The 20708-nt window shown below is 41.4% G+C and overlaps 1 protein-coding gene across 2 annotated transcripts in view; it reads left to right on the forward strand.

Annotated features, from left to right (window-relative positions):
* Positions 1-20708, forward strand: part of LOC141459203 (uncharacterized) — a 35807-nt gene that overhangs the window by 10948 nt on the left and 4151 nt on the right. For both annotated transcript variants that reach the window (XM_074137982.1, XM_074137983.1), the window contains exons 10-11: positions 905-1038; positions 9522-9822. In XM_074137982.1, the coding sequence (XP_073994083.1) occupies positions 905-1038; positions 9522-9822 (435 nt within the window). The remainder of the gene's footprint in view (positions 1-904; positions 1039-9521; positions 9823-20708) is intronic.

Consider the following 20708-nt stretch of genomic DNA (forward strand, 5'->3'; position numbering starts at 1 on the left):
CGTTCTGCTCTTACACCTGCTAAGAGGAAGTACTGCAATCGTTTAAACTATCGACGCGCTCACAATTTACGTCAATGAATTTTCGTTCGAATCGAAATTTATGTGGATATAGCTTTTGTGGATCTCATTGTCTTCAAAATTATAAACGGAGTTTGCAGCACTTAAGTAAGACCCGTCTTAATAATCAATACGACCAATTTTGCTAAAATTTAGCAGGAAGAGGTAATTCGAGTTTTACTGCCTTACATTAAAGTGTCATCCTACTCTTACAGCTATTTAAAGCAGAAATGTAACTTGGCCGAATAGACAAAAAGGAAAATCTATCCAAAAGGTACAAAACTCTCCTTAACAAAAACTTATAGTTTAAAAAGTTAAGAATAAGGGTTAATTAAATGACAAAAGGTTCACAGACTCTATTTCTCTCTTCGTATTGTTCTGATTTTAATGAATTATTTACCAAATTGTAGAGAAAAGTCTGCTGTATGACTGGTATAGATAGCAATGTTTTAAAGGTAAAAGTTAATGAGATATAGAAGGTTAAATTTTGGAGGTTTTGTAAATGGTTCAAATTTCAAACCTCTATATCTCTCTTAAAATTGTTCCGATTTTAATGAATTGTTACTGAATTGTAGAGAAACATCTGCTCTATAACTGCTATAAATTGCAATGTTATATTGGTAATAGTTATTGAGATATTTTTCTCTTTTTTGCCTTATTCGTAATCTGAAGGTTGGCACTTTACTGGGTCTTTAGACAATCCCAGTACGGCAGCAATGCGCTACTGCTTGGATTTTTCAAGCAAGTTGGCGAAAATTAACTGTAATAAGACTGTCGTTGAGGTGTTATTTCATGCGCCACAACCCTACATGTCAATTTTTTTTAAAAAATTGTTTAATAATTACAGGTGAAAACTCAGTGCCAGGAAATAGTGGTTCTAAGAGAAAAAATAGAGGCACAAGCCAAATTGGTAGCGGAAAATTGGGAGAATGGTTTCTCTTATAGCAACAAGCAGGAGCACTTTACTGAAATAGAAACAAGGTGAGTTTTTATAGATTTCTAACACAATAAATAACTCTCCTCTTTGCAAGTGGAACGCTATTAGTTCCCTGTTTCCCAGTAGCTTTTATTTTTTTTTTTAGCGCATCAACAGCTGAGGTCCATTAGCTTCCCAACTTTTATTTTTTTCCATTTTTTCTCAAATTCAATTTTTGTTTTAATTTTGTTATATTTCGTTACTTTCTTTTAGATTTAAGATAAATATCCCAAACATCATCATAATAATTTCGTTAGCGTCTTAACACTGCTCATCACACCACGGGTAAATAATTAAACTTGATAGTGTAATGGGGGAGGAGGAAGGGAAAGGGGAAGAATTAACAAGGCCGCTAAGAGAGATTAACAGACGGGCACCAGCCCTATTTATTAACTAAAACACAATAAGTACACTAAAATAAAAGAAAAGAAAATACAAAGAAATAAAATAGCCTCAGGCTCCCTTAGCCTGGTAGTAAAAATAATAAAAAAGAAACTGTACGTGATGAAACGTCCTCCTTAAAGCGTACGCACACCTCAAGCTGGAGAGAGAGAAGAACTTGCACCGCTAGCGCCTATTACCTGGTCTTACGCCACTCAGGCCCTGACTGACTCCCTCCATTCGGCATCAGCACTCGGTCAGGCTCGCTCCCCTCCCTGGTTCTCTTCTCTCGCGGCCGTCTCCCTCTCTTCTCTCTTGGTTTCTTGCGCTTACATTTGCCTCCCCCTTTTGAAAAGTGGAGTACCCAGTAAAGGCTCCACTTTTAGGGCATCCTCCTGCTTCTTCTCAGGGTTGGCTGCCATTTTTCCGTCTCCTAGCGGTCTCCTCCGTGAGGCGAATTTCGGCTAACAGTATGAACGCGCCGCTTGGGGTAGTATGTTTTCCACCTTATCTCATGAGTGGATGGGGCCTCTCCAAACGCAGCTGCCAGCGGACTGTTTACTCGGAGCTTACCGGGCCGCCTCCCCTCTTCCTCACAGACAAAAGGGTACGCTGTATCCCCCGTGAACGCCCCTTCCCAAGGATTTCTTTGTATTTTATGTCCCTAAACCTACTTACTGGCAAGGTTACCTTTAATTTCCCTGTTAACTACAACAGCATGCAACACATATTACTCTACTCGCCCCTGCCGTAAGGCCCTCATGCTATTATCTGGGCATGCTAATCTCGTTGGATTCGGCGCCTATCCTGCATGTTGACTCCAACATCCCAGGGAATCTCTGAGGTGGCTTCGCGGTCCCTTTCCGGGTGACTCCGTAGGTGATAGGGTGATCTGAAGCTGTCGACTTCTTCGGAGATTTCCTCCAGCGCCGCTTCTGGGTCCCAGGCGGACTCCTCCTCACTCCCTTCGTCACTTCGTTCATCCCCCCCACTAGTGTCGGTACCGTTCCCCGGGGGGATGTCTCCTATTTCCTCCTGGTGGCTTAGCTCCCCTTCCAGACTATCCTCATCATTTCCCCTTATCCAATTTTCGCATTCGCCGATGCGGCCCCCCGTTGGGTTTTCGCTTTCTGGGAAGGCCCCGATACCCCCGTTTGGATCCCGGTGCGGGTCCCTTTCCTCCGGGATGGCGTCGGGAGCCGGTTTTATCCGGTTTACATGTACTAGTCCATATCCCCCCTTGTTCAAGGCTAATTTATATGTCCAAGGTGAGGGTTGCGCTACGACCGTATGTGGTCCTGACCACGGGCGGTGGAATTTGCGCGCATGGCCGGCGGGGAGTGCAGGTTCATAAAGATAGACCTTCTCTCCTATCTCGTATTCCCTCATAACTTTTCCTTTATCGTGGGCTTTGGCCCTCGCGTGTCTCGCTTTCCGATGTGCTTCCCGAACTTCCGTGAACGCATTCGCCACCTTCTCTTGCCAGGCAGCCACGTACTCCGGCAAGTTGGTTGGCGGGCAACTGGGAGCAACTGAACAGTCAAAGGGTAAGTCCAGCTCCTTTCCATAAATGAGGGAATGAGGGGTATACCCTGTCGAGGAGTGCGGTGTGGTTCGGTAGGCCATCAAAACAAACGGCAGCCACCGGTCCCAGTCCCGTCCATCCCTCCTTACTACATGCGCCATGGCCTCTACCAAGGTCCGATGAAACCTTTCTACGACTCCGTTGCTTTCAGGATGGTAGGCCGTCGTCTGAAGCTTCTTTACCCCTAGCTGTTTACATGTCTGTCGGAACACGTCCGACACGAAATTTCGGCCCTGGTCCGTTAATACTCGCTTTGGAGCCCCATGCCTTAGGACGATACATTCAACAAAACCTCGGGCCGTTTCTTTTGCCGTTTGCTCTCGTAGCGGTACCGCCTCGGCGTATCGGGAGAAGGTATCTACCATCGTCAGTAGGTAACGCTTGCCTGAAAGGGAAGTGGGCAGTGGCCCCACGATATCAAGTGACACCTGTTCCCATGGTCGATGCGCTTCATAGGTCTGTCCCAGGGGTACTTGCAGCCCAGCTGGGGTTTTTCTTTCATTGCACCGCTGACATTTCCGAACATGTTTCTCTACATCTTCTTTGACTTTAGGCCAATAAAAGTATCTTTTAATGCGGTTGGTGGTACGTATAACCCCCGGGTGCCCCGACCAAGGGGCATTATGGAGAAGCTCGAGAATATGGTCCCTAAGGGATGCAGGGACCATTACTCTCCACTGATCAACGTTCTCCCCTCCCTCGGTCCAATATAAAAGGCCATTTTCCCCGGTCTTAACACACTCCGTCTCCCTTGAGAGTGTACTTTGGCACCACGAATCCCGTTGTTGTTCTCGCCGAAACCGGAGCTCCTCCGGAGTGGGTGAGCTTTGAATGGTTCCTACTGCCCGACTGAGCGCATCCGCGTGCTGGTGCTTCAAGCCCGGACGGTGCACCACCTCGTACGAAAATTCCGCTAACCGTAAAGCCCATCTAGTGAGCCTGGCGGAAGGGTCCTTTAGCCGCAGCATCCATTTCAAAGCTGAGTGGTCCGTTTGTAGGGTGAACGTTCTGCCCAGTAGGTAACAACGGAACTGAGCGGTAGCCCATACAACAGCAAGCAACTCGCGCTCCGTCGTTGAGTAATTTCTCTCGGCAGCGTTAAGCTGCCTGCTCACATACGCGATGGGCCTTTCCTTACCATCCCTTACTTGTGACAATATTGCGCCCAACGCTACTCCCGAAGCGTCCGTCGCCAATATGAAAGGATCTTTAAAATCTGGGTAGATAAGGAGGGAATCCGCGCATAAAGCTTTTCGGAGTGCCTCAAATGCCCTCTCCTGTTCCAGTCCCCACGAATATGGAGCCTCCTGCTTCAACAAGGACGTCAGTGGTTTAGCCGTATCTGCAAATCTCGGGATGAATCTCCGATAATATCCTGCTAATCCCAGGAAGCTTTTCAGCTCCTTTACACTCTTGGGGACAGGATAATCCCGAACAGCCTTAATCTTCTCGGGATCGGGTTTCAAGCCTTCTGCAGATACTACGTGTCCCAGATATTTAACTTCTTCCTGGGCGAAACTACATTTACTGAGGTTAACTTTCAGGTTAGCGTTTTGCAATCGGGTGAGGACTCGGTCCAACCGAGCACCGTGCTCTCCAATGGTGGCGCTGAATATCACTATGTCGTCCAGATAGACAAGGCACTCCTCGCCCTTGAGTTCCGCGAGCAAGTGATCCATCAATCTTTGGAAGGTGGCCGGCGCGTTGACCAGTCCGAAGGCCATTTTCCGATATTCATAATGCCCTCCCAACGTGGAAAATGCTGTCTTTTCACAGTCCCCAGGCCAGATGGGTATCTGGTGATATCCACTCGCCAGGTCCAGAGTGGAAAAAAAACGGCTCCTTCCCAGTGTCTCCAGTGTCTCCACGATTAGGGGAAGGGGATAGGCATCAGTCTTCGTTATTTGATTAAGGCCTCGAAAGTCGGTACAAAACCGGTACCTGACCTCCCCTCCATTCGACTTTTTAGGTACCAGGATTACCGGAGCCGACCATGGACTTGACGACGGTGCAATTATCTCCCGATCCAGCATATCCCTCAAGTGCTCGGCCACTTTTCCCTTCTGGTAGTGTGGCACACGATAAGGTCTTTTGGTGATTGGCACCTCCTCATTAGTATATATGCGGTGGTAAACCGGTAACGTACACCCCTCTGGCCCGGGTTCCTCGAATAGGACACTATATTTCCTAAGAACCCTTAGGATACAATTCTGAGCCTCTTCTGGCAAATGTTCAAGTTTGCTCCGGAACTCCTGCTCCCGGTTATCTGGCGAGGCCGAGTGTTTCCTCGTGGCCTCCACTGCCGCGCAGTAGCCTATGATCTCCTGCTGTCCCATTAAGGGCTCAACGGTTCCCAGCGGTTGCCCTTTATCTAGGTGAATGGCTACTCCCGAGAGATTTACCACGTTTACCCATACTCGTTTCCCTGATGCCGTATGGACACTATGAGCCATCCTCAGGCCTAAAGGGACTGGTGCCGGCTCAAACAACAAGTCTCCCTCCAATTTATCATGAAGGCGCCCTTCTAACAGTTGCTCACTTAACGGAGCCACCTCAGTCTTACGTGCTAATTTTACCTTCCTCATTCCTTGCTTCGAAACGTTATCCGCTGTTCGATAGTCCGCGGAGTGTGCAACCTTCTCGATAAACCCGCCATTGGCTCTCACACAATTCTGCGGTACGTCCACTACCATACCCACGGCCGCCATGAAATCTAATCCGATAAGTCCATCCCCAATAGTACTGACTGACGCCACAGTAAAGCGGTGGGTTATTCTATTTCTACCTAGACGGCACGGTAACGTTTGGGTCCCCTGAACAGGGATAATACTCCCCGTAACCCCGGTCGCTGTAATCTCCGCATCTTTTAGGGGTACATCCGGTATCGCTTTCTTAATTATACTAATTTCCGACCCGCTGTCCACTAAAAGGCGTAGATGCCTACCCGCCACCTCGACAGTTACCAGCATATTCTTCGAAGTGTTCGCGCAGACGTTAGGAATCGAGATTGAGGCCCCTAGGTTCTTGTAGTTCCGGTGGACGGGGCTTCCACCGGTCCCTTCCCATTTGGGGCCTGGAGCTCCGCTACTCCTGAGTTACACGAGCAGACGTTTGCTGCGTTCGACCGCCTGGGGCATTCTCTCGCAAAATGTCCCTGCTGACCACAAACAAAACAGGCGCCCCTTTTCCCCTTCCTCGCGTTTCGTTTTGAGGGGCTCCCAGATTCCGGGCCTGGCTGAATTCTCGGGCAGTCTTTCGCCGCGTGTCCATGTTCTCTACATTTAAAGCAGGGTCCTCGGCGAGAAAAACGTGTCTCGTTACCGGATAGTCCTTGGACCGCACACACCTCCTGATTAGCCATGCGGACCTGTGCCTTTGCCAATTCTATCCTTGCTGCTGTAGCCACAGCATCTTGGAAATTAGTGGGCGGATGGTACTGTAACTGGAGCCCCGGCTCCCCACGCAAGCCCTTTACATAGGCGGCCAGCAAGACCTGTTCGGCTTGCTCCCTGGCGTAACGTGATTGCTCCGCCGTTAACGACTTTGGAATAGTACCTTCGCCCAATCGCCTGCATCGATCTGCAAAAGCCAACACCCCCTCGTCTGGTCGCTGTACAAGCGAATTTAATTGCAGCAGTCTCTGGGCTGGGGAGAGCAAGGTATCAAAACGGTCTCTTAATACCTTCTTAAGATCTTGGAAGGTTGCCGCCGGTTCTAAGAGTTCTGGGTGGCCCGCTATACACGCCGAAGCAGCGCCAGTCAACTTCAATCTACATATGAGTTTCAGATCATCATCAGTCCAACCCCCTGAGACCGCCAGCAGTTCAATATTTTGTAAAAATATATCTACTCCTTCCTCGTCTTCGCCTCCACCCCAAGGTCTTATCAGGGATTGCAGACTAAGGTCCCGTTTCGCGCTGCTAGTCTGAGCTGTAGTGGTACTAGACCGCGCTAGCGAAAGTCGCCGTAGCTCGTCGCATTCTTGTTTTAACACGGCCATTTCTTTCTTTAATTGCTCGATATCTCCCATAATGAATCGTTTCGTTAAGGAACTATAAATTCTCTAGAACAGGAAATATGTGGGCAGAGAATACTACAGAACTTTATAATTACGAATAATTGAAAACGCAAAAATTTGTCAGGGTTTCTTACTTTTCCAATAAAAGTTGCATAGATGCATAGGACTTTCAAAACTGTTTCCTATGATACCCAACATGCCATAGTGACAAACAACACTAATGATTACTATTAATTATATTTTAATTATTAATTAATAATTTAATTATTACTTAATTACACTAATAAAGAGGAGAAAAAAAATGCATAAAAATGATGAAAAAGTTGCCGTTTCGCTGCAGACGCTCGAGCCTTTTTTGAGGCCGTTTTAACTGAGGCGTACTGTCTAGTAGCTCTCCCACTACTCCACTAAGAATCACGCTCTTAGCAACAGCCTCACCGACAGACAAACCTCTGTTGCAAACTTACTTTGTTATTCCAATGGTTATAAGGTCAACAAACATAAACAGAATGTCGTGCACTCGATTTGGTGTTTAATACTCTTCTATGGTAGTTAGTACACTATGTACAATAAGTTATTGACACTTCTATTCTTATTACTATTTACTTATTAATACCATGTACGTATTCTATCGCTAAATTACTAAATTTCAAAATATGGAACACACCTAAATTATCACCCACATAGAATAAACACAGTTTATGTCACACAAATAAACACAAACCAATTTTTTTTTTTTTTTTTTTTTTTTTTTTAATTACACCAAAGGAACCCCGTAACCTGACACCAGTGTAATGGGGGAGGAGGAAGGGAAAGGGGAAGAATTAACAAGGCCGCTAAGAGAGATTAACAGACGGGCACCAGCCCTATTTATTAACTAAAACACAATAAGTACACTAAAATAAAAGAAAAGAAAATACAAAGAAATAAAATAGCCTCAGGCTCCCTTAGCCTGGTAGTAAAAATAATAAAAAAGAAACTGTACGTGATGAAACGTCCTCCTTAAAGCGTACGCACACCTCAAGCTGGAGAGAGAGAAGAACTTGCACCGCTAGCGCCTATTACCTGGTCTTACGCCACTCAGGCCCTGACTGACTCCCTCCATTCGGCATCAGCACTCGGTCAGGCTCGCTCCCCTCCCTGGTTCTCTTCTCTCGCGGCCGTCTCCCTCTCTTCTCTCTTGGTTTCTTGCGCTTACAATAGATATTTTATTTAATAATAGTAATAAAACTTACCACTGTCAAAATTGAATCTCTGTAAAAGCGGCCGGAGAGCGGTTCACATGAATGGCGTGTGTAGCCTCGTTCCAACCCTCGCCCGTGTTATAATAACGGTGCTGTTTACACGGCATTCGCGCATGTGTGAAACGAGCCTTGCAATAAACACACATGCCTTTTTCACAAACTTCCCTTTTGCACCAACCGGAAGAAACGTTTGACTTAAGTCAATTATCGACCATTTGCCTCGGGATTTGGACCTATTGGTTTAGTAATCTACTTATCACTGGGCACAATTCTTAAACAGAACTGTGTGTCATACAGATTGTTTAAGAGAAGTAGAGAAGTGTGCATATGGTACCATGTTGCTCTTGAATTTTGCATGGAGCAAAGAAGCTCCACCCACAAACTTTACACTGTTTACTATTTAAAGTTGTTTATAATGTGTAGAGGCATTTATATGAATGGATCTGCAAACGTCATACAATACATAGAATATTATCATACATGATAATAATGAAAATCCTTTCTTTCGAAATCGGTACCTAACCCTCATATTCCATTTTATTCTTTTTAATTTATTTTATTATTTATAATTTAAATTTAATAGTTTTGGACATAGTTCTTAAAATAATTTTAAATTTCACGTTTGTAAAAATGGTACTGGAGTTGATGTTTCTGATCAATTATTCTTATGGTAGATGAATTCCTTTCATAATACCGACGCAGCATCTTTGTATTTTTTGCAATTAATAAGAAATTTCTGTATCAATTTTTAAAATAACCACTATTTATGGTATACCTTTCGAAAGGTGTTTGTACGTAGATGTTTTTCATGAGTAGTGCACGTTTTAAACTTTAAATATTTTTGAGAAAAATGAAGTCAAATTTTCGGGAAAAAATAGAAACTTTCTATTTCTTATGTTTGGGCCACAAAGTGTAATACATATTTGATATGATTATTTTCAAATCTAAATTAGCTTATTTAAAAGGAAATTAAACCCTATTTCTAATGATCTTATTGAAATTGCTTTAGCTTTAGTAGTTTGAGAAATGTAGACAACTGTTTGTAAAAAGTTGTAATAACTTTAAAAAACATAAAATTAAAAATTCTATAAAACGGTGAAGAATCGAGCTTTAGTTTATATAGATTTTTTTGTTGCAAATCATGCCCAGAATCGCCTCCCGAAGTAACGGTAGTCTTATGCTGAACACCCTGTATATAAGGGAATTTAGCTTAACTAGTTAGAATTATTGAGGTATGATTTTAAATGTATTTGATTTCAGACTGGAGAAGAAGTCCAAACAAGTGGAAGATATGGGCAAAGAATTGGAGCTCAACAGAAACAAACTGGATGAACTTAATCTGAGCCTAGCTATGAACAAGTCAAAACATCGCAATACACAGGCTCTGCTAGAACTGGCAAACGAAGAAATCAAATGTTTGAAGGAATGCTTGAAAGAAAGCTTGAAATCGAGAAATCCAGACAAGCAGACTATTATTGAGCTCCAGGATAAGGTAGATGATCAAGTCAGGGACATAGAAGCGCTTAGACTGGAGTTAGATGTCTGTAAGGAACGCAACGATGTGAGTTTACATCAAGAGAGTAAATTAATACACCTACCCCTAGAGTGTGAGGAAATTCCGTTCGTGTTTCGCCTTTACACACGGTTTGTTTGCTTACTTAGAAGTCTAGCAGGTAAAGGCGAAGTTCGCGAAATGAAGATGTATTGTAGTCCTGGGTACGATTCCCGGTCTTGGCCGGTTTTTATTTTATCCTTAATAGAAGCAATATAAACTATAATTGGCAGACGGACTAAGTCCATGCCCAAGGTGTATTTCGTTGTTAATTAAAGAAATGTTTGTTTGATTAATTAGTTAGGGTTCTCTAAGAATATTTTGTTTTTGTATGCATGTTGTTTCTAAATAAGCACAATTATTATTATTATCTCCTTAACAAAAACTTGGCGCTAATGGCCATAGACGTCGATGCGCCGGCAGAAAAAAAAAAAAAAAAAACTTACAGTTTAAAATGTTAAGTATAAGGGTTGATTAAACGCCAAAAGGTACACAAATCAGCAAGTACCCAACATTTCATTAATACTTCATTAATATTTAAGTAATTCTACTGCATTAATTTTCATTAATAAGTTATTTTTTAGAATTTATTAGATGTCACATACCCTTATGCTGGCCATTTTTGTCTACAAAATATATGTTCAAGTAGCACTGTAGATTGACTGTAATAACTAGTTAATTATAATAATCAAACTATTAATTACAGGTTAAAAAGAAAGACGTTACAAAAAATAAAAAAAAATTATGAGGCTAAAAAATTCCAAACCTTTTTTTAAAAAAAACTTACACCAACATACTCGTACATCAATGATTTTGTTTATTTTATTTATTTATTTTTATTTTTGAATAAAAATCGTCGGTTTAAGTTCATTCTTCGATTAAAGTAATTGTTATTTTATGAAGTAGTCAAACGTTTATAATAATAGGTAATAATTATCTGGCTTTATCGCAATAATATAGTTTTCTTCAATTACATTCTCCATCTAGGTGTTCTTCCCACAATGTTGTAAATATATATAATATAAAGTAAATAAGATATGCATATTTTTAGGACAGCTAATTATTCCAGTATTTTACTTTTAGTAAAATTATCGGGTCTAAATTAAATTACAATTGAGAAATCAATAATTGTTGTTGAATAATCTACGTGTTATTAACTGTGTGTTATTTGTGCTCACGAATATTTCGGTAAGACGAATTCAAGACAGTAGCCTACTCTAACTTTGTCTTTTTCTACTATAACATGCACATGCACATATATACGTACATACGTATATATGTGATTTATCATAATTATAACAAAAAAAATATTATAAATGAAGTGGCCAGCATAAGGGTCTGTGACATCTAATAAATTCTAAAAAATAACTTATTAATGAAAATTAATGCAGTAGAATTTCTTAAATATTAATGAAGTATTAATGAAATGTTGGGTACTTGCTGATTTGTGTACCTTTTGGCGTTTAATCAACCCTTATACTTAACATTTTAAACTGTAAGTGTTTGTTAAGGAGATTTTTGTACCTTTTGGATAGATTTTCCTTTTTGTCTATTTTACAAAGTTACATATCTGCTTTACAGATTTTTTAAAATTTGGAATAAGCAATTCTATCATTATAACCTGATAAGGTGTTAAGTCGGAACCGTAACTACCACTGGAGAGATCTTTTTAAAGAATGATTGTAGTTGCGGTCCCCCAAACCATCCTCAATAACAATTTTTTTTTGAAAAAGCGTTTTGAATAACATAAAAAGGTATTTGTACGTAAATAGCAAAATTAAACTGCGATTTCAGTACTTCCTTTTATGAGGAGTAAGACAAATAAACTACGCTTGAGTACTTCTCCCTAAAAGGCAAAGATTTTTTAATCGAACGACAATTCATTGATTTAAATAGGTTTACTCATTGATAATTTAAACGAGTGCAGTACTTCCTCTTAGTAGGTGCAAGAGCATCAGCAATGTAGAGGAGCTTTAACCACTTATTCGAGCTGAATTTTATCAAAATCGGATTAAGCGTTATAGAAATATTGGTAATAATAGTTTCAGAAAGGGCCTATATTTGGGTGGGGCGAACTCCCCTCCTTATGAGGCACGGCGTCGAGACTTTTAAAGTGCAAATCTGTACAAAATTTCGATTCGAATGACACTTCATTCATGAAAATCGGTTTGTGTCGATAATTTGAAACGATTGCTATACTTCCCCTTAACAAGTGTAAGAGCTAATCGCCACTTTAATGTTACGTAGGGGAGCCCTAACCCTATCATCCTACCAAATTTTATCAAAATCGGGCCAAGATTTACAGAGTAATTAGTAATAATAATTTTAGAGGCGGCCTTACATAAAGGGGGCTAACAACAACAAGAACAAGTGTTACTAATTTCAAATTAGTAAATCACTTAAGGGTAAGAAAAATGGCGGTATAGAAGTTGTTCGTGGTTGTGGTGATTGTTTTAATAGTGGCTACCTGAGGCCCAGGAAATTTGGATTTCATTTTTGTAGGGGTATTGGGATTCCTAAAGATTGTAATTATTTGTGTTTATTTTGTTGAGTTCGGTGCTGCCTGGGAAACCAATTAAATCATATGGGAATGTGTTTTTTTAAAAAAAAGGGTCACCTGGATAGGAAAGAGAAAAAATTAACGAAAAAAAAAAAGAGACAGTTGAGTTTTGGTGACAGGAGCGACAAGTTGTGTGTGGCCACACAGAGGAAAATCTGGTTTTGGGCTAGACGAGAGCAAGGTTGAGGTGGAAAGAGCGAGCGGAGTACTTTGGCAAGAAAAGATTGGGTGATCGCCTTACTCCTCAATTCCTTCCATCGGGGGACACCTCAAGAAATTCCTGGAAGGGGCTGGCGAAGGGCAGGCTGTCAGCTCGAAGAGAGAAGGAGTATCAGAAGTAACACCTTTCCTTTGATTTATTTATTTTTGTTGTGAGTGAACTTTTGGGAACGTTGAATATCCGATTACTTTAATTATTATTATTTTTTTTTGTGTTCAGCCTTGTAATTGTTTAATACAAGCCATACTTGGTATATCAATTTTCTTTTGTTTTCTTTTGGGTTTCGTCGTATACCCCACAGCCATAAGTAAAAACGGCGTGGCGCTCAACTTTTTTTTGTTTTTGCTTTTTTTTTTTCTCGACCCACCCCCTTCTCCACTGGTAGCTGGCGAGCCCGAACATATTGCGTTCTCGCCCTAGAGAGAGCGTAACAGTTTTGGCGCCCAACGTGGGGCACGAAGAAGAAAAGAGATTAATATTTTCACACGTTTAAGTGGTTAATAACTTTAAAGAGTAAGTATTCATTGATTTGTGGACGAATTAATTTTTGTTTTTTTGGTTGACTATTGAATTTTATTGTCTGTAATTTTGGTTTAATTGGTTTTTTAAATAGCCCATAAAATGGATACGAATAGATTGAGTAAGGAGGAACTGATATACGAGCTTCGTATTAGAGGGCTTACCGCTGAATCGACCGTGGATGAGATGCGCCGGAAAATTAGACCACTACTTAGATTAGAAAGGGAAGGCAAGGCTATGTTGCCAGTTTATGAGACTTCTACAGCTGAAGACTTGGATATTTGCAAAGGAAAAATTAACGCTTTAGAAGCTCTAATTACCGAGTTAGGTGAAACAGCTTCTGAGCACGAACTGCGAAAGATAAATACTGGGCTACAACATGTCACTAACAGGGTCAACAGAGTTAGACCAGAAGATAGTAATACTGAGGCATGGCAACTGAAGAGGCAATTAGCTGACAAATGTGCTGAGTTATGGGCCCTATGCGAAGAGAGGGATCCTAAAGTAATACAGGAAGTCGAAGAAACTTCTTCTAGACCTAGCGGCAACATGATAGAATTGGACCGTTTTGGTAAGATTTTGACAGCTATTCGGGTGCAGGTGGCATATATCACCGGAGACAGAGGAAGCCCGGTGGCTCGTCAATTGGAGGATAGGCTGGCCGATCTACTTTCCAGACTCACACTTCTTTCCACCGAGGATGAGGAAGAAGAGAATGTGCGCCTGGGCTACTTAGAGGAATCAATGGAATGTTTGCAAGAATTTGGCCGACGAATGACTTCAGGGACAGCAGGAAAAGTTGAAAGAATAGATCCTTGCAGTGAGCCCGTGATTAAGAAAATACAAGTTCCTTTGAAAGACTGGGGAATTAAATTTTCTGGAGATGACCAGAGCGTTCACGCCTTTTTGGAAGCCATAGAAGAGATGAAGTCAGCCCGTAATGCGAGTGATGCTGATCTTTTTAATTCAGCTTTTGACTTATTTTCAGGCAGGGCGCTCATATGGCTAAAAGCAATTAGACGTGAGACCTCTTCTTGGGAAGAAATCGTTCAAGAAATGAGGAATGAATTTGAACCGTTGGACTACACTGAACGATTATGGGAAGAAATAAGATCCCGTACCCAAGGAGAAGACGAAAAAATCGGATTTTACGTCAGTGTGATGAGAAATTACTTTCATCGACTCCCCCAAAAGCCTACTGAGAATGAGGTGCTCCGAATTGTGTTGCGGAATTTGCACCCATATTATTTGGAACGTCTAGGCTTGCAAAAAATTTCAAGCCTGGCAGAATTAGTTGAGAAAGGTCGCAGAATCGAAGACAATCGCTGGAGGATGCAGATGTATAGACCTCCTCCTCTAAAAAAGACATTGTTAGAACCCGACCTAGCTTACCTTCCACCGAACCGAAAGACGCCCAGTACAGCCAGTGTGGCAGTCGTAGGAAGGACAGAAGCGACCAGTAGTTCCAATGCCAGCGAGAAGATTCAGAGTCCGAAGGAACGCCGCTCCACATTTGGTAAGTGCTGGAACTGTGACCAGAACGGACATTCTTTTAGATGGTGTAAGGCGGCGAAACAAATATTTTGCGAACGCTGCGGGAGAAAGCAGGTCGAGACAAATAATTGTCAGTGCCAGCAGAGGCAGGAAAACTCTTTGAGGGGGCGAGTAAAGGAGGGGGCAGCTCGCAAGTAACCCCAAAGACCACCCAGGATAGTACAGAAGAGATAGAAAGGTTGGCTGCGTTGAAAGAGTCCCACATGAGTTGCTCGAAACCAATAAATCAATTGAGTAGTAAGGATGGGCGTCCGTTTTTGAAAGTAAGAATACTAGGCAACGAAGTCATAGGTTTGCTAGATTCAGGAGCAACTAGATCTCTAATAGACCAGCACACATGGGGAAAATTCGCAAGACTAGGTATGGAACTGGGGGATGCGTCCAGTAGATCAGTATCAGTGGCAGATGGCTATAAAGTGATGGTAGCAGGATCTATCGATTTACCGGTAGAACTGTGTGAAAAGGTAAGAATGATCAGTTTTTTGGTGGTACCAAGGCTTAAATATCCACTTATTCTCGGAGTTGACTTTTGGAAGAAGATGAGTGTGGTGCCTAATGTTGAAAAGGGGACCTGGTCTTTTGATAACTCAGTAATGGCTCTGGAATCCACCCCTGCGATCATTAGTCACTCTTCTCTGGAAGAAGATCAGAAGAATATTATAGAGGCACTTGTTGGGAAATGGAAAGAAAGGCGACCGCGTAAGTTGGGTTGTACAAGCCAAGTAAAACATGTAATAGAGACAGACCACCGCCCCATTAAGCAAAGGTATTACCCAGTCTCTCCGCACGTACAGGCTATATTGAATAAAGAATTGGACGAAATGCTAGCACAGGAAATAGTAGTACCATCCAAGAGTCCTTGGTCGTCCCCAGTGGTTCTTGTCAAGAAGCCAAATGGAACACATCGTTTTTGCGTAGATTATCGCCAGTTGAACGCAGTTACGAAGAGGGATGCATATCCGCTGCCGTTCGTGACACAAATTTTAGACAGTCTTAGAGATGGTCACTATCTGTCGACCATAGACATAAAGAGTGCATACTGGCAAATTTTACTAGAGGAGAACAGCTGCGAAAAAACCGCCTTCACAGTTCCAGGTAGAGGACTCTTTCATTTTACTAGGATGCCGTTCGGACTACACAATGCGCCAGCTACATGGCAAAGGCTCATAGACAATGTCTTAGGCGCTGATCTGGAACCTCATGTTTTTGTGTATTTGGATGATATTGTGATAGTGACAAAAGAATTTAACAAACATATAGAAATTTTGGAGAAAATTTTCGAACGTCTTGCGGAAGCAAACCTTTCTCTGAATTGGGAGAAATGCTGTTTTTGTAGACCTCAGCTAAAATATTTGGGCTATATCGTCAACAAAAATGGATTACAAGTGGATCCTGAAAAAGTATCTTCGATTATGGATTTCCCGGCTCCAAGAACGGTGAGGCAAGTAAGGAGGTTTTTGGGTCTAGCGTCCTGGTATCGACGTTTTGTTCCCAGCTTCTCCACAATAGTGGCGCCTCTGACAAGTTTATTAAAAAAGGGGAGAAAGTATTTTTGGGGCGATGATCAGCAGAGGGCGTTCGGAGAAATAAAAGATAAGTTGATCTCGGCACCTATTCTCACCTGTCCTGACTTTAATCGACCCTTTATCTTACAGACTGATGCTTCAGCTTCAGGGTTAGGGGCAATACTCAGTCAAGACTATCTGGAAGGCGAGAAGGCGATCGCATATGCGAGTAGAGGGCTGACTGCAGCCGAGAGAAAGTTTTCAACTACGGAGCAGGAATGTTTGGCGGTTCTGTGGGCTATAGAAAAGTTTAGGCCTTACTTAGAGGGCATGAAATTTTGCGTCGTTACGGATCACATGGCTCTCAAATGGCTGAATAATCTAAAGGACCCTCAGGGACGTCTGGCCCGGTGGGCGGTGAAATTGCAACAATACGATTTTACTATCCACCATCGGGCAGGCAAATTACACCAAGCTGCTGATGCTTTGTCTAGGCTGGAAGAGGACCAGGAGGATATCTCTGCAGTTGAATATACTGAAGAACAGCTAGACAATTGGTACAGAGATTTGTGTGCTAAGGTACACCGGCAACCTGAAGCCTACCCTGTTTGGAAGGTAAAGGGAAGAACGTTGTACAAAAGAATTGTAGATTCGAAGGAAATCCTTGGAGAAGATCGACCATGGAAGGCAGTTGTGCCAAAGTCAGAAAGGAAGAACCTTCTTTTCGAGTACCATGACAGACCGACATCAGGTCACCTAGGTTCGTTCAAAACTCTACAAAGATTGAAGGAGAAATATTACTGGCCTGGGATGGCAGCGGATGTTGCAAGGTACGTGGCAAGGTGCCCTACATGCCTTTCATTGAAACCCAGTCAGCAAGGACCAGCTGGTTTAATGGGAGAGCAGAGAGTCGCCGGAACGCCTTGGCGGATAATTACGGCAGACCTAATGGGACCTCTTCCCTTATCTACTAAACAAAATAGAATGCTACTGGTTGTATGTGATTATTTCACAAAGTATTCAATACTTTTGCCCTTAAGGGCCGCTACAGCGAAGAAGGTTGCTGAACTGATTGAAAATCAAGTATTTTTGAAATTTGGAGTGCCACAAGTTATCATCTGCGACAATGGAGTCCAGTTTAAAGGACGTGAATTTCAAAATAAAATGGGTGAATATGGAACAAAGATCTGGTTCACTAACTTGTACCACCCACAAGCTAATCCGACGGAACGAGTCAACAGAGTCGTGAAAACCATGCTGTCTTCCTATGTGAAGGATAACCACAGGCAATGGGATAGCCAGTTGCCGAAGTTAGAGTTCGCTCTAAAGACGGCAGTGCACGAAGCAACAGGTTACACCCCAGCGTACTTAAATTACGGCAGGGAATTACCTAGAACAGCTTCCGACTACGAACAAGAGCCCACAGGGCGAGACGAAACGGATATCACCAACCAAGAGCCCCGACTCGAGGCAATAAAACGAATGCCGATGCTGTACAAAGAGGTTCAAGATAGACTTGACCGAGCTTATGAGAAAGGATGCCGGACCTACAACTTAAGGAGGAGGCCTGTAGAGTATGCCGAGGGGCAGTTGGTATGGTGCAAAACTCACCCACAGTCGGATGCGACCACCTATTATTCGGGCAAACTGGCACCAAAATTCGTGCAGCGGAGAGTAAGGAAAAAGATTTCGCAAGCCGCGTATGAACTCGAGGACGCAAAAACAGGAGCTTTCGCTGGGATTTGGGGGGCAAAAGATTTGAAGTTACATCCGGCCGAGGACTGAATAGGTTGTCCCTTCCCTCCATCTAACATAATATCCCTGGGTTCTTGGCAATCACCCTATGCCGCCATTTTTCTTTCCGGGAAAGAGGAGAAAATGTTACTAATTTCAAATTAGTAAATCACTTAAGGGTAAGAAAAATGGCGGTATAGAAGTTGTTCGTGGTTGTGGTGATTGTTTTAATAGTGGCTACCTGAGGCCCAGGAAATTTGGATTTCATTTTTGTAGGGGTATTGGGATTCCTAAAGATTGTAATTATTTGTGTTTATTTTGTTGAGTTCGGTGCTGCCTGGGAAACCAATTAAATCATATGGGAATGTGTTTTTTTAAAAAAAAGGGTCACCTGGATAGGAAAGAGAAAAAATTAACGAAAAAAAAAAAGAGACAGTTGAGTTTTGGTGACAGGAGCGACAAGTTGTGTGTGGCCACACAGAGGAAAATCTGGTTTTGGGCTAGACGAGAGCAAGGTTGAGGTGGAAAGAGCGAGCGGAGTACTTTGGCAAGAAAAGATTGGGTGATCGCCTTACTCCTCAATTCCTTCCATCGGGGGACACCTCAAGAAATTCCTGGAAGGGGCTGGCGAAGGGCAGGCTGTCAGCTCGAAGAGAGAAGGAGTATCAGAAGTAACACCTTTCCTTTGATTTATTTATTTTTGTTGTGAGTGAACTTTTGGGAACGTTGAATATCCGATTACTTTAATTATTATTATTTTTTTTTGTGTTCAGCCTTGTAATTGTTTAATACAAGCCATACTTGGTATATCAATTTTCTTTTGTTTTCTTTTGGGTTTCGTCGTATACCCCACAGCCATAAGTAAAAACGGCGTGGCGCTCAACTTTTTTTTGTTTTTGCTTTTTTTTTTTCTCGACCCACCCCCTTCTCCACTGGTAGCTGGCGAGCCCGAACATATTGCGTTCTCGCCCTAGAGAGAGCGTAACACAAGAACAATAACAACAACATTTTTTGAAAAAGCCGTTTTTGCTCATTTTCGGTAACTTTTTTCTCGAAACCTATTAGATCTGGGTTGTTGCAAGAAAATTACAGTTATAAAGGAGGGTTTGCCCTTTATTTTAAAGAAAATTTGGGAATTTTATCTTTTGTAGAAAAAGAGATAAAAATTGTCAAAGTTGGGTGTTTTTCAACGTGACGCTTTTTCGTGCTCTTTTTTGACGATCAACCCTTATACAACTGACCTACCGGACAGTTTTAATTATTACAAACTATAATAAACTACATTAACGATCCGCCTCTGTCTCCGTAGTTAGACGTGAAGGCTGTCAGAATTAAGCATTTAATTACTTTACTTTACTCACTTATTAATCTTATTGATGGAAATGTAGACTATAATTTTCTATAAATTGTATCATTCTACACTGACCTAGGAATAATTAAGAGTGTGAGATCTTGGCAGCAAGCTGAGTTAGAAAGTCACGTCTTCCATTACTGTGAAGTTACGACGTGGTATGCGGCCTAGCAATTCTCTTGAGAAGTAAAAACTTTCCACTAACCAAAGAAGATATTTGTCTGTCTAAGGCGATGTGTACGATCTATGTGTAGTAGAGCTCGGATATAGATGTTATCAGGGTACCAGGTCAAAATGAACGATGCCATAATTATACAAGTATAATAACATTTTTTCCCCAATTCCTCTCTTCTTGTGAGACTGGTAACTGTTGGCTGGCCTGCTCCAATTTATGGTTTGTTTGTTCGGATTGTTCGATGTAAATACACTTTAAATAGCTGGTAATGATGTGGTTTGATCAAACGATAGATACGTAGGTTTTAAAAAACGGTTTTACAGACCAAGTCGGCGAGCAGTATTTTGAGAGTAAATTTATGTGGGAAGCTTATGAGAAGCATATCATTTGCTCGGTGGGGACAGATTTTAGTTGAGTAGATCAGGTCTAATTGAACCGGTAATAATACAAAGCATTTTTTTTCTGCATTATTATGACCATAACAATAACAGAAGAGTTAGTTTGAGTACAAAAGAAACAAACTAATTAGACGTGTCATTATTTTAAATAAATTTAAAATAGACAAAATAAAATATTTAAATAAACAAAAATACTTACATAGAACAATCTAAAATAATATGGCTAATGTAGAAACTACTTAGCAATGAATATAAAAGAAATTTTAACTTAATTACCTTTTTAAAATAATAATAAATGTTATTAACATGTTCGGCTGATACGGGGTTTAACAGATCTGAAATTTCTTGATTATATTTATTAAAAAACTTTTTTCTATTATTTGTGTAAAATGGGCATTCAAAAATAAATGTATAATCTTTTCTATAGTATTTTATTAGAATGGCGTAACGGCATGGTTCATCTGTATTAATTTTTTAACTTTTTTTTTTTTTTTTTTAAAATATAAAATCATTTGTTTAGTTGGAGAGATTCTGATTTGACTTAACAGACAACTTTGGACTGGCACATTGAATTAAAGTATTGTTGTCCACAGTTTTGATTATACATATTATTATAAATTACACTATATAAGGACAAATTGGTACGTTCTGTAATTAATTTACCAAGAAAATAAAATAAACCATGAGCTGACAAATGATAGTCGAAAATTGACATGCGCAGAAAAGACACTACTTTCTATCCCCCTGTTGTATGGATTTTGTTCATTCCATTGCTATTCGAAATCAGTTTCTATTAAAATTAGTTTCACTGTGTTACCCAGTTGTATTTATGGTAATTAATTTATTATTACTAGTATTATCATTCAACGTTTTTAATAA

This window comes from Rhodnius prolixus, unplaced genomic scaffold (genome assembly GCF_049639745.1).
Source record: "Rhodnius prolixus isolate KJV_2025 unplaced genomic scaffold, Rpr scaffold_11, whole genome shotgun sequence".
Classification (NCBI taxonomy): Eukaryota; Metazoa; Arthropoda; class Insecta; order Hemiptera; family Reduviidae; genus Rhodnius; species Rhodnius prolixus.